Source organism: Ambystoma mexicanum, chromosome 2p (assembly GCF_040938575.1).
Source record: "Ambystoma mexicanum isolate Mex_15411 chromosome 2p, UKY_AmexF1_1, whole genome shotgun sequence".
In the NCBI taxonomy this organism is placed as follows: Eukaryota; Metazoa; Chordata; class Amphibia; order Caudata; family Ambystomatidae; genus Ambystoma; species Ambystoma mexicanum.
In genome coordinates, this window is record NC_090923.1 from 1347699694 (window position 1) to 1347713735 (window position 14042).

Here is a 14042-nt window from a genome sequence, read left to right on the forward strand (position 1 = left end):
TTCACTACTTCAGTTTTGTGCTTTTCATTAAATGCGCTTCAAACACTGTCCTTTGTTGATTTCTTCATACAATGTTGCCGCTTGCATCCTTGATTCGAACACAAGCTGATTTCGTATCAGTTTCTCCGACTCACCGGCTGTGCTGCTTTTACTGGTGCAGCTTTCTTGCAGGAGCTAAGGACAGTACCACAGCGGCAATCGCTCCTCCCGGCCTGGGTTATCGACACGGGAGCACCCTGGATACCTTTGATGCACAGTGTAGGATTGTTCAGCTTCCGTTCCTGGTCTTAAGCTTCTCACTTTCCAAGGCTCGTGAAAACAACGGTGTCTAGAGGTCAAGGGTACTTCCCTCCTGGCAACCCTCTCCAGTCTCGCCGCCTTTCTTCTTGTGTTAAACTGCAATCTTGGAACTGCTGCTTTCCCATGTTCTTTTCCTCGCTCAGAGTGTGCTTTCGTGCTCTGCCTTTTATCTGTGTGGGGGAGTGTGATGGGAGTCAGGTATGTGTAATGATCAGTAATTGCCTGACCTTGCCTGACCATGGTGTTGGGACATGTCAGGTATACGGTTCTGGTGTTAGTCCGTTGTCGCTCACAGTTAACTGTCCTTGAGAAAGTGTTTGTGTCGGGAAGGGGGGTCAGGGGATTGAGCTTCTAGGTTTCCTACTTAGTAGGATGATCCTCCCGCACTGGTCCACCCCCAAGGAACTGGATCTAATAGCAATGGCTGTGTCCTGGCCACCTGGATGAGAGATCCCCAGGGACTGGTGGGTGAGACATCTTCAGGTTTCTCACACTCCTCAATACTCCTTTTCATCTACTCCATCTCATGTCTCAACTCTCCCTTCTCCTCCTCATCCAGCTACACTCTTTTCAATATTCCCCTTCCCTCCTCGTACTCAGTCACATAGTACCCTTCACCTCATCCTCATACAGCTGTCTCTAACACTCCTCTCTACATCCTGACAGACCATGGGGTACTTAATTGTTCAAGGGCTTTCAGGTGAGTATACTATGTGATTGGGCACTGTGATTGCTGCTCATACTAAGGAACTAAAAATCAGATATTGTAAAGACGGACTGGGAAAATCCTAAAATTACCAGGAGTAAGAAATACCGGACTCAATAATGGGAATAGACAAAGTGAAAGGCAAACCCCAGCTTTATTAACATCCAAATAAAGAAGGGACAGCTGACAAGCATAAAATCTCGATACTCTGAGCGTGCTTACAAAAAACAATTGCTTTAAAATCGAATCTACGTCATAATTAGCATCACGCTGTACCAAAACCTATGGGGTGAAGGGATGGGGTATTAGGGACAACTACATACACATTGTGCCTCATTATAACTCAGGCGTTCCGGAAATAACGGTGGCGGTAAACCCACCGCCACCGTTGTTTCCGGACCACCTGATCCCGACTCCTGGAGGTGGGAGGTGATGTTCCCGCCAGGTCTAACCTGGCGGGTTTAACACCGCCCGCCTGCAGGCGGCCGAGGAAACACCGGCAGCATTACGAGATGCTGCCGGTGTTTCCATGATCCCCATTCCCATCGAGTCCCATAGGACTTAATTGGAATGGGGATTAACACCATTCCGCCTCCGTGATTCCCGGAAAACCGGGGTTGTAATGCCCCGGTAATTCCAGGAATCACGGAGGTGGAATGGTAATACGAGTCTGGCGGTAACCGCGGCGGTTTTACCGCCGCGGTTACCGCCGGACTCGTAATGAGGCCCATTATGTAAGGGTTAAACCTCTCATTGGGTAAAAACAATCTGATGGCTTCTTCTAAGACCACCTCTAAATTGATAACAATAAAAGACATCACTTCCACAATATACTATTAGTTAGTCTAAAACGTAATGGGCAGCCTAACATTGGGGGTTTTGATTCGTTGGCTTTCTACTGACCAACCTTGGACAATTGACAGGTCATCAAGACATGAGGCAGATGGGAGTAGGGGGAAAGAGGTCCATGGATGCTTTCCTTTCAATTAAAGAAGAAACCATCCCTTATTCATAGGTCATGAGCCAGGATGATCTCTTTGTAGTTGGCCTTGTACAGAGTCTTGAGTCTGGGAATATACGTGAGGAGTGAGGCAGATGTCCTATTTGTGTTTGTTGCTAATGATTAGAAAGTGTTCTTCAATTACGGGTCACGTGTGAGGAGACCGCATTTGGAATTATTTCATCCTGCATTTATTGGAATTTTAGCTAATATTAGTGCAAGTGTTATAGTTCCTTTTACCACTGGGGACACTCTTGAATAATTTCCCATGGAGTCTTTGGGCTTTTAATTATTCTGCACCTGGCTTACAAAGGCAGGTTGTTCTAATTAATCTAAGAACATATGGCAAGCGTCTTGGGAATTGCTATTTCGTGCTCTCTCTGAGACGTTCAGACCCTTCTTAATTTCTCAGTAACCCTGGCTCTGTGTACCAGCTGCTGCCTGAGCTATGCACAGATCTGTATTTCTGTAAATCCAGCATTGTGAGTTCTCGTGAAGCCTTGAGGCCTTAACTCAGAAGCGTGCTGCAGTCTCTATTTTGGAAAAGGTGGCTGCACATCACTGCTGCGTTTCTATGTTATGTGAGCTATATTCACGTGTCGTTCATGTTGCATTCAGCTTATACGTCGCTTATGTTAGTATTCTTCATGTCTTATTGATGCAAAGTTAATATTCTTCATGTATAAATGTATAGTTGACCTAGGGTGCGGATTCTTCATGGTGAGTGCATATTTGCTAGAGTCTAATGCATGCACATGTAATGTTGCAACGTTAGCTTGGTTTTACTTGTGCCATTTTCAACTCATAGTGTGTTCATCTCCTGTGTTACCTGTATGGGATATGGGCGGTACGGTTGTCTTAGTGAGTAATGCTTCTCACCTGTGCAGTATAAGGCCGGGGGAAGGGCAGTAGAAATAGATGACATGTTCATCTGCCTCTCAACAATGTGCAGATAATTTGCTTGCCGGGTCCAGTGCAACTCCACTGGTCATTGTTATTTCAGGGGAGGGCACCATCTTGGATCTAGTTTGTGTACGGTAGTAGTCACCGTCACTCGGCAGCATCAAATCCTATGTTTCCCCAGAACTTGTCGACCGGTTACACAAGCCAAAGTTGTGGACTTTTGTCTTTGATTAAACCAATCCTCTGCATTAGCAGTACAGGCTCTGTGTTCAATTGTGTTTCTAGGTGTGTGACTCACAGGGCCCTTTACAACAATGTCTGCCAGTTGTTCAAATATGCATTTCTCACTAGTGGGCAAAAGGATGTATGAGTGTGTAGGGTAGCCAAGATACTCAGGCTCCCTATTCTTGGCAAAAATATTTGGCATAGATACATAGGGCCATGAACAAACTGGCCCATGTTCCAAGGATTATTAGGTGGTTAGCACTTGCAGTCCTCTGCTCATCTGACATCCTGTCCTTCATGGTCAATGCCCCTCAAACTCTTGGGGAATTAGTGACCTGAGTTACATATTCTGTGTTTATCCCCCTTTTGTTCTGGCGAGCTCTAATCTGCCCCGGGTAGTTGGGGTTCTCTTGAAGGTGCACACATACGAGCTGGGAATGGTCTGTGGAGGCTGGGGGATCTTCTGCGTATACAATCCTGAGTGGAAGAGTGTTGCATGGTCCCCCAACGACACCCCAGTACAATCACCCGACCAGTATGGGACTTCGTCACACTATGCAACATTCACAGCATGGTTAATTTGCTTTTTAATTGACACCCAAAAATACAGAAATCACAAGTGTAATGTTGCTTGGCTATTTGGATCAGCTCACGTTATGTGATTTTGGAATCCGGTCAAAAATCTTGATAACTAGATACTTATTGCAGCAAATGCAGATATGTAAAAGTCGAGTTGATTTTTTTTGTAGTACTTCTAAAGAAATATAAAATGCTGCAATTCAGCACCAACAAGTCAAATCATAATCTTGTTGCAGAAATGTGGCTGATTTGCGCAATACCTTTACCACGTCTATGGGATGAGGAAAAGTGTTAGTAATTCAAGGTAGAAGGGTAATTTAAAATAGAATCTGGGTGTGGGAGATGACAGACACAACACAATTAGATGTAAAAGAATGTAGGGGATAGAGGGGAAGACATGGATAAGGTCAGGCGTTCAATGGAGAAAGAAATGAAGAGAAAGTCAAATGAGAACCATCAGCCAATTTGAGATCAGCATTCAGGATGTTGACAGAATCACATAGAAATTAACATTCGCAGGCTGAAGTCAGTATCCCACCTGGCAAACTGTGCTCTATGGAAGCATGTGCTCTCACCTGGTATGTAACCTTTCCAGCAAAGTGTTTAATGGTGAATTCAGGCAGGGGCATCTTTGGCTTGGAGTATAGTTCATTTGAGCCATGGTGATAATGACACTTCTGGAGGAATGTGTGATCTGTCGCCTGCAACGAGTTTGGGAGGAAATCAGAAAGCATCAGAAAAGGAATCCGAGATCAGAGCTAACTTTAGAGTTGCTTCTAGACTGTTTTGACAACAAGCTGACAGAATAATTAAGGAATTGACTTTAATAAACGCCTTGGTGACATTGTCACCATAGATAGGTTTCTATGACACCTTACAGTACTTAAGGGAAATAATAAGTTTGAAAAGATGTTTTTATCTTTCTGAAATAGCACATCGAAACTCACTCAAAGGATAGGCAATTCCCTGTACTGATAACATACAATTTTCCTAGGTAACTGCTTAGACAAAGTCATGCAACCTTGATCGAAAGTGGGCACATTTCCTTCCACAAATCGAAAAGAGGGTGCTTAGTACATTTTCAACCATATCGAAAAATGTTCTCCAATGTAAATTTGTCTCACTAGAGTAGACATTTTCTTGTAATGGTTTATTGGTTTCTTTAAACAGACCGCATCCTACATATTTTTGTAACTTGTTGAAAATTTAAAGATTGTAAAATACTACAATTTGTTGACAGCATTCATTTTTATTTTTTTATTAAGCAGTTACTTTATTACAAACTTTTGCTATTCCTTGCATTCCATTTGCAAAGAGAACACTTATATAAGACTTCACAGCCACACTTGACTCAATAATCATCAGAGTGAAGAGCCCGATTAGAGGTGAGTTGCTTCTTTTAAATTCTTCCAGAAAATCAGCTCCAGGAACTTTACACCAGGGACTGAGTAAGACCCACATTAGCCACCCCATCCCCATAAAGGGTCTCCCACCAGGCATCTGTTCCGAAAATGTGTTTCTTAAATTCATCATACATTCATACAAGAAAAGTGTTCTCTCTATTCTCAATTCCGGGCAGAATGGGATCAGATGTTTTAATAATTTCACTTGAGCATTACATAGGCGGCATCTATAGTTTTCTGCCCTGCCACCATATCTATGTTATGTTACTTTCGTGTGGAAAATGCTCAATCTCATTCTCAGAAGTAAATCCCTGTATCTAGCATTCGGGAATTTCCTCAGATACTGAGGAGTTATGTTGGGTAGGCCAGTAAGCACTCTTGATAGGGTGTGGATCCTGGAGATTGCTCTTTTGGTTTCAGTTTCGTTCAAGTACGCTGCCCAAAAGACCTTCTTGACCAGTAAGTGATTTCGGCATAGGGTATTGACCGACAAGCCAAAGTTTGATAGTATTCCTAGCCATTTTTCGCACCATTGGTTTAATGGCCAGTCAGACATCCCAGATTCCTTAATCCTTATAATTTCAAATTGAGGTGGGCACTCAGTATTCAATTTGCCAAAGATTGTCAAGGCCTTCCAGACAATTCTCAGGTATAGTGATAGTAGGCCTAGTTCATGTCTAATGACCGCATTTGGTAGTATTAGAATTCTTTTCCAGAATTTACTCTCCAATATCTCTCAGGTTTCTTTCCGATGGCAAACCCAGGTCAGCCTCTGCCGCATAGGTCAAGGTTGGGGCGACCTTCTGATTGTAGAAATTAATGACAGGTAGGAGTGAAAACTTGCCGTATTTTTCCCGATCATCATTTCTTGGGCTGTTAGATGCTTTGTTTTCGTATGCAAACTGGCTATCCATGGCTTCTCACCTCCACTCGCACTAATCATGATACCTAGGTATTTTATTTATGCGATTAGTATTATTCGTTGTTATCCAGCCTCCAACACGGTGTTCTCTTTCTCTTCCTTCTTGAGTTTTTTTATCTGCAGGATTTTGGTTTTTGTGGTGTTGATCTTCAAACCATTCTGATTGACATACAGCTGCAGCGAGTCCAACTTTCTCTGGATTCAGATGGAAGTTCTGTCCAGGAGGACCAAGTCATCCGCATACAAGAGCCAGCAGCCGATGTACCATTGATCCTTGATGGACAGGATCTAAGAGGGTCTAGAATCTCGTTCATGTCCGTGATGAATATGCTATAGAGTATTGGGGCCAAAGGGCAGCCTTGCTTCAGACCCTGATATGTGCAAATCTGCTTCTTCAGGTTCCCAGACTGATCAAGTCTGACCTACAGCTTTGTCCCAGTATGCAGGTTTTTGAATGCTGACACCAGATCCTTAGGGCATCCCATCAATGTCAGTTTGGCCCATAGTCATTCTCTGACAGTGCAATCGAAGGCACACTCCATGTCTATTCATGCAATGTAGAAACTGTCTTTCTCTTTCAATGTTTTTGTTTTAAGGAGACTAATGAGTAAGATATTCAGGCCGCAACCTACGTTGTTAACAAAACCAGTTTGCCTGGGGTCATAAGCACCTGAGTTCTTCACCCAATCTTTCAGGCGCAACAGCAGAACCCTAGCAAATATTTTTCCCAGTGCATCTACTAGAGCAATTGGCTGGTAATTTTTCGGATTTGCCCTGTCTCCCTTCTTAAAGATGGGGACCACCACCGCCCGTTTCCAGGAGTTTGGAACTTTTCCACACTGGGGTAACCTTTGGAATAGAAGCATAGAAAAATCGGTCCAGGCCTCTGAAGCCTCTTTTAGCATGACATTCGTCATGCCATCAAGACCGGGGCTTGCAAATTACTTGCCTATGCTATAATGCTTCGGATTTCATCTCTTTCAAAGGTGATTGAGCAGGACTCTGCATGTTCATTATACAATTCCATTTTCTCTTCTATCTTCAGGCTAAAGAGGGTTTTGAAGTATGGGTTACGTTGTAATGGGGCATTATCTGATTCCCTGCCATTTAGCAGTTGCCATAAATGTCTCGAGTTCTTCGTGTCCAAGGCCTGCATCATGCGTTCAGCATCATTCTGGCAGAGAATGGCTCTGTAAGATAGGATCCAGTTCCTGTATTTCTGTTGTTCCTGTATTTCTGTTCCCTCTTTTTCACTGCAAGGCCTCTAGATACCATTGGGAGGATTTTTAAGCTCCTCGAATCACGTAGCAGCAAACACTTTTGTTCTGCAATTTTTGCATTCGGTACATGCTTTGGCTTAAAGCAGGTTTTTGTTCCTCTGTTTGATTCCTCCCTAAACACAGCTAAGCTGGGTTCATACTCAACACCCTCTGCTACCTTCTCTTGCCAGTCTCGTAGTCTTTTTGTGAGCTGGGGCACTGTCTCAGGGCTGATTTGGGGTCGGTTTCTGCCAGGTTCCACTGTCAGCTTTGGGTTCCAACATTTGGGTTTCTTTCTTTCCCTTCCACTCTCAGAAAATCTCACACAGGTTACACCAACAGATTGTGATTACTTTGTTCCATAGGTATTACCCTCACAGATGTTACTATTGGGAAGATGGCACCTCCTACAAAGAAGTAATCCAACGTTGCACTTGATGTCCCCGAGTGCCAAGTTGTGGCTCCTGCCAGATCTCCCTTCAAGTGGCCTTTTACCATATGTATATCTCTCAGGGCCGTTTCCTCCAACCAGTCCTGAGAGCGGATGTTCTTTTTCAGTTTTTTTCTCTCAGGCCCCCTGTCACTTCTGAAAGCAGTGCTCAGGCAGTCAATATTTAGATCGTCACATATGATTAGCCATGGGTCATCTAGTTGTGTATATAGCTGGTCTATCCAATCCATTATACATTGGATGAATGTTTTTGCAACTATGGTATTAGGATTCCAGTACAGGTTAATTAAGAGTAGATTTCCCTTTTCATCAGAAGTGAAGTCCAGTAACTTGAGTGTTATTATTTGGATAAAAGGATTAGGGTGCATGACTTGTAAAACCTTCCCCATAGATTTGTTGTTGATCAGTGTCAGTAAACCAGAACTTGGTCTATCCCGTATTACTTTTATTGCTTTATTTAAGTATCTTGTGAAACCGTCCAGCAAGGATGTCACCCTGAGCCAGGATTCTTGCTGGCATATGATGTCAAATGTAGTCATTCTTGAGTATAGAGATCAGAACAGATGAGCGAATCCTCTAGTATTCCAGGAGCCGATCCGCAGCCTTCCTGGTCCTTTCCTGATCTCGTTCTACTCCCTGTGGGCAGGTGCTAAGCCTCTAGTGTGCCAATCCCAGGACTGCTCCTTGTCAAGCCCAGCTACATTGTCCATATTCCCGGGTCTGGTTTCACATGCAAATTCCTAATTCTTCACCACTATGGTGATCCTCAGTGAGTCTGGACGATAGAGCACCACTGGCTTATCTCTTCCTGGTTTGGTGACTCCCTCAGTTTCTATGCAGTGACTTCTATTCAGGTAACAAGCCCTCTCTCTGGTGATCCGGTGAAATTTCCGGCCGTCAAATGGTTGATGATTTTGATTCTTTCAAGTCGAGCCCAATGTTCGAAGATCATTGTTTGCATTCACCATAAGAGCTGACAAGGCAGGTGAAGCCATATGCAGACACACTCAATCGTTTTCCAGCTCGCTTGGGAAATCCACTATCTTAATATCCTTGGATTCAATTACTCAAAGTTGTGGTACATGGTGTAATAGGTTCATTATGTTGGCACGATTCAGAATTAGACCATTGTTGGCCTTCAGGACCTTCTCCATGATCACCATGTGGCTATTTATGGCGGTGTCTTGTAACTTGACCGTCTGGACTTAGAGGAATGGTTCTGAAGTGTCTGAGTCTTATTTCGGCGGTCTCTACCCTGGTCACAGGACTGTCTATCCTTACTGGACTTTTTGATCATTCTACCTAGCAAAAAGGAACGTTTCTAAGAGCATGCACTCTTCGCCAGTACTTTAGCCCCCTTGTCCCCTAGTGTTTCAAAGGTTTTGTTTATGTGGCCTGATGTAATGTATGGGGTTCTTGTCCTTGTTCTTCTCAGCCCCATGACTTAAATTTAAGTCTGACGAGGCTTCCTCCCCGGAGTCTTCCGTCTCGTAATCCTCATATGTGGACAGTTGCAGCAAGGGATCTTCTGCGCCTTCTACGTCGATCCTCTCTTCCTGCATAGGCCATGACATGGATGCTTTTCCAAGTAGTTCCTGATTCGAGGTCGTTGCTTTAGGAGATCCTGCACAGTGGCTTTCCTTTGAAGTCATTGTATGATTTGGTTTAACTGAAACAGTTCTTAGGTTTCTTATGAAGCTCCTCGAGCCGCCATCCCTTGTTGTTTTTATCATTGGTGTGTTTTTCGATTTTTTCAATGAATCATGTAATATCTTTCCTTTTGTTTTCGTTGAGCTTTTGATCTGTTTCTGCAAGTCCTTGCTAAAAATTGGGAAATGGTCAGTGTTTGTCGATGTATTTCTAGCCGGTTTATTTGACATGCCCTCCTCTACCGCAGATGTTCTCCCGGTCCTGCAGCATGGTAGAGTCGCAGGAAAACTTGATACGGGTTGGGTTTGAGCCTGTGTCCGACTCAGTCTGGGTTCTGCAGCAGGTCCGGAGACATTACTGGATTAGACTTGTGGACGGTCCTTGGTCTCCAAAGGGGCCCGACAATCAAGTCTGGCCCCGAGCGACAATGAAGTTTGAGAGGGGTCGGTGGAGATGGGATTGACGTCAGATCTACTTCTACTTGTTTGGCCTCATGTTTTCTGCTCCCAATATTTCCTTCATTTCTCATTAGTCATATGGTATCTCGAAAGCACTCTAGGAAGGCTTTTTTATCTTCTCTTGCTTCTTCAATTAACTCGATGAGCGTTTTGAACATCATCCCCTCTGTCTCTTTTTCCCTGGATCTTTTATCTCTTGCTGCTTCGATATGGGATTTGATCAAAATAGCTTAGAGTGCATTAAGGCTTGAAGAGTTGACCAGTCCTTGAAGTTGTTGTTTACATTTTCATACAGTTTTAAAAAAGGGGCTAGCGTGATCGAGACCATTGATCCAATGGCGGCCTGGAGTTGAGCAGTTTGAGCATCCCAGCTGCCTTTCTCCAAAGCAGTTTGTGTAGGGACTCTCTCACCGGTGTTTGTTGTCCTCTCCCCCCATATCTCTAATTGATTGGTGGGTTGACATGTGCCAAGTTGTTTCCAAATCTGAGTCTTCACTCGACTCTTCACTGAAGCTCGATGGCCGTAGTTGTTACAACTCTTGCTTCCTGGGGAGCATCACATCCTTGGCCTTATTTAATATCAGTCCTGCTGGCCTGAGTGATTTGGCCTTAGGATTCAGGGCATCATCAATTTCCTTGGCACTTTTCAACTTTTTTTGGGAAAGGGCAAGCTTGGCTCTATGTCGACTCCTACTTCCGCAATTGGCCTCTTTCCCTGCCTGTGGGATGTGGCCATCCTCAATTGTACAGTCACGCTTGCAATATCCTTCTCAAGCAAAACAGGCTGCCAATACATTATTTTCCACCAGGGTTGACAACCCTGATGCCGGATCCCGTCTTGGATCCATATTTGAGTTTCAAGCGTCTACTGGCATGAACGTGTGACTCTCGTTTTGATCTTCACTGCATTCATTAACCAAGGCTGGATCTTCAGGTCGGGGTCAACTTGGTCTAGACAGTCAGTCATTTCTTCTCTGGGGCTCCCTGTTAAACTGCCAGCCCCAGAAGGGCAGCAGCTCATCTCTGCCTCCTTCAATACATTGTTTACTATTTGGTCGGTCTCATAGAGAGATGGAACAAGAGTGTCCATAATTGCCAGCAGGTTGACGTCCAATACATCTAGCCAATCTTCATCCTTGAGTGACTTCCAATAGCGTTACCTATGGTATTGTCCTGCCTTCCTCTGTGTTCTTTAACTGCTTGCACAAGGGGCTGAATATCCCTTGCTTTGAAGTGCCATGTAAAGTTCTTGTATTCCGAAAGGGATTTGCTCCTTGATTTTAACAAGAGGCACTCTCCCCTTTTTCCCGCTGCGACTTTTACCTTGAGGGAAGAGGCCAGAGCTTTATTTTCTTTCATTATGGGGGCAGTGTTTTCGCCATACTGTGGTTTCTTAAAGGACAGCATGATTTCAGGAGGAGCCGTCACCTCCCGAGCCATGGTTCCATTAAATGCACCTCTTCTGAAGACATTTGGTCTTGATATGAGGCTCACTTATGGCCCCTGTTATGTCTGTGACTGAAAGGCTGGGGGGGGGACAAGTTTTAAAGCCACATTTGTATGTGCAATGGGGTTTTCTCATTCCTTGTCTGCTGCGGCAGAGAGACTGCGTCCTTAGCCAGTAATTCACCACAGACCTCCATCGTATCAATGTCAGGGGTTCTGCAGGAGGATGATTTTCCAGGGGAATTTTTGCATGTGCGGACGAGATTTCTCATTATTAGTCCCCTGGGGCGAAGATACGGTACAGTCAAGGTGAGGATCAGGGGTCGCTCGAGGTGCAAAGTTCCAGCAGGCACCCACTGGAATAGAGTCATGCCCCCTGCTAGAGTGTATTATTAGTGAGGGTGAGTTTGCAGACCCCTATGTAGCTACAGTGGCTGGAGTTATAGCAGATCAAGCAGGCAAACAAATGACATGGCTGCCCCCATTACCTCCGTTCATCATGCATCTTACTTGGCTGCAGGTCCTCTGCAGTCCTTGCAGCCCTCAGATATTGCAAGGCAGCATCTCCTCCATGACCTCCTTGGACCCTCTGCAAACACTCTGCAAACACTCTGCGACCCTCCATGTTGGAAGTGGAGTGTTTAAGGTGGAAAAAGCAGACTTCTGCCACGCTCCTCTGGCAAAAACATAGCACAGCACAGCAAAGCAGGGTCTAGCCAGCACTCTGTGACGCTCCATGTCAGGAATGGAGTGTTTAAGGTGGTTGCTCCTCTTTCAGGGGAGATGTAAAGCAGACTTCTTCAATGCTCCTACAGCAAAAAAGCAGCACAGCATGGCCAAGCAGAGTCTATCCACCACGCTGAAAACACTCCACGACAGCATTTTACTTTGAAACAAAGAAACACAATGGCCCGATTTTCAAACCATTTAGTGGCCCGAATGCATTTGCATCTAGACAAATTAGCAATTTGCATGTGCCTCAAACAGCATCTGATTTACAAACAGTTAATTAGGGCATTTTCTATCAGGTGCCTAGAAATATGTGAAATATGTGTGTGGCTGTACAATAAACTTTGTTTCCATTTTGTGAACACATAGATGTGCAACTTCATCTGTGTGTACCTTCATTAACGCACACATAGACTCACGCACAATTCTTCTGTAGTAACTTGCTCCTGTTCCCATTTTCACATTTCCCTTTTACAGTAAATATTTCTGTTTAAGAGTACTGTCACTACTTTTTCCACTTTTGTAAAGAAGCAAATCTGTTTGCAGCTGCAAAGTGTGGCAAATGTACATTGATCAGATTAATTTGTCATTCTTTTTTTTATCATGTTGCATTTGTAATTTGTGTGTGGATACCGGTGGAAACAGTATCTACACCCTTCGCATTCACAAATGGAAATTGTTGTAAATCAGGATCAATGTTTTTACACTTCATGAGGTTTACACATATGCAACCCAAAAATATGGTGAGGAAAACACGGTTAGTTGCCCTCCAATCCTGTTCTAGGTAGTGGAATTATGAAGGAGAGATGATGGAAGATTTCGGGAATCTGACCAGAAATACAAAAAGAAAACAAAAAGCAATGTGTGAGAAAGTAAAATGAAATTCCAAATGGGATCTCATTAAAAAAATAAAATTGAATAGAATCATTAATAAAATGGGTCACAATTATTACATAGGAGATTTTAAAAAGTCAAAATTGTGATAGAGCTCCCTGTGACACAACACATGTGGAAATAGCTCTATAGGAGAAGCAACAAATACAAATGAACAAGGCAGATTGCACCCGGCACATGTAGTAAATGTACCCGGCACATCTATGTACAATGATGACAATATATTCATAAGTCACACCTAAAAAAAAATCCCTTACTTTTAAAAGATCTAAGTAATTCTTCTGCATTTCGCAGTCTGCTAAGCGGTCTTCCTTTGGCCATTGGCTGATCTGGGTGGATGCATTAAATTATTTCAGTGATATGGTAAGGGATCAGAATTCACAGTATCTGTCCCTTCAAAGTTTCATAAAAAAACAATATCGGCCCCATGGCTGAATCCCTAAACTGGACAAACTAGAGGGTTCCATCCAAGCGGATCAAATTCTCCTTTAGAGCAAAAATTGTGAATCAGTGCCAGGACTTCTCAAATTTATAGGGAATGTTAAAAATGTTGGCCTTGTTTTGAAAAACTCCTATATAACTTTTAAAAGTATGGTTATGTTATAGTAGAAAGTGTTGGTGGGAAAGCTCAGCTGAGATGTGCGTCAAAATTGAAATAGTGGTTGGACGGCTGCTTGGGTAGGTGAATATAGGCTTCACCCACAGCCTATAACCAACTATCATAAAAGATCTATACACCCCAATGCATGCACATGTCATTATAGAATCTATAGCTTATTAGCATTTAGCTAGAGTTATGCACAGATGGGAATGGTCAGCTGTAGAGGCACTTATGATTTGAGCAAATCAGCAATAATCTGTGTGCTACATTAATGAGTTAATTCTTGTGATCTATCAAAATTAGATCTGTGACATCACATAGCCAATTTTGCTAGCCCAGACTTCACAAAAACCAGTACAAGGTCGAAACACGTGTTGGCTTATGGGCATTGAAGTTTGGAAGAAAGTAAGAACTAAGTCCAATTACTGATCTTAGCATCTTTACTGATCACAAGAATTAACTCATTAACGTTGCACACAGATTATTGCTAATTGGCTCAAATCATAAGTAACTCGA

The 14042-nt window shown here is 43.5% G+C and overlaps 1 protein-coding gene across 2 annotated transcripts in view; it reads right to left on the reverse strand.

The window, feature by feature from the left end:
• Positions 1–14042, reverse strand: part of MYO15A (myosin XVA) — a 3541761-nt gene that overhangs the window by 2843768 nt on the left and 683951 nt on the right. For both annotated transcript variants that reach the window (XM_069645706.1, XM_069645705.1), the window contains exon 16: positions 4289–4414. In XM_069645706.1, the coding sequence (XP_069501807.1) occupies positions 4289–4414 (126 nt within the window). The remainder of the gene's footprint in view (positions 1–4288; positions 4415–14042) is intronic.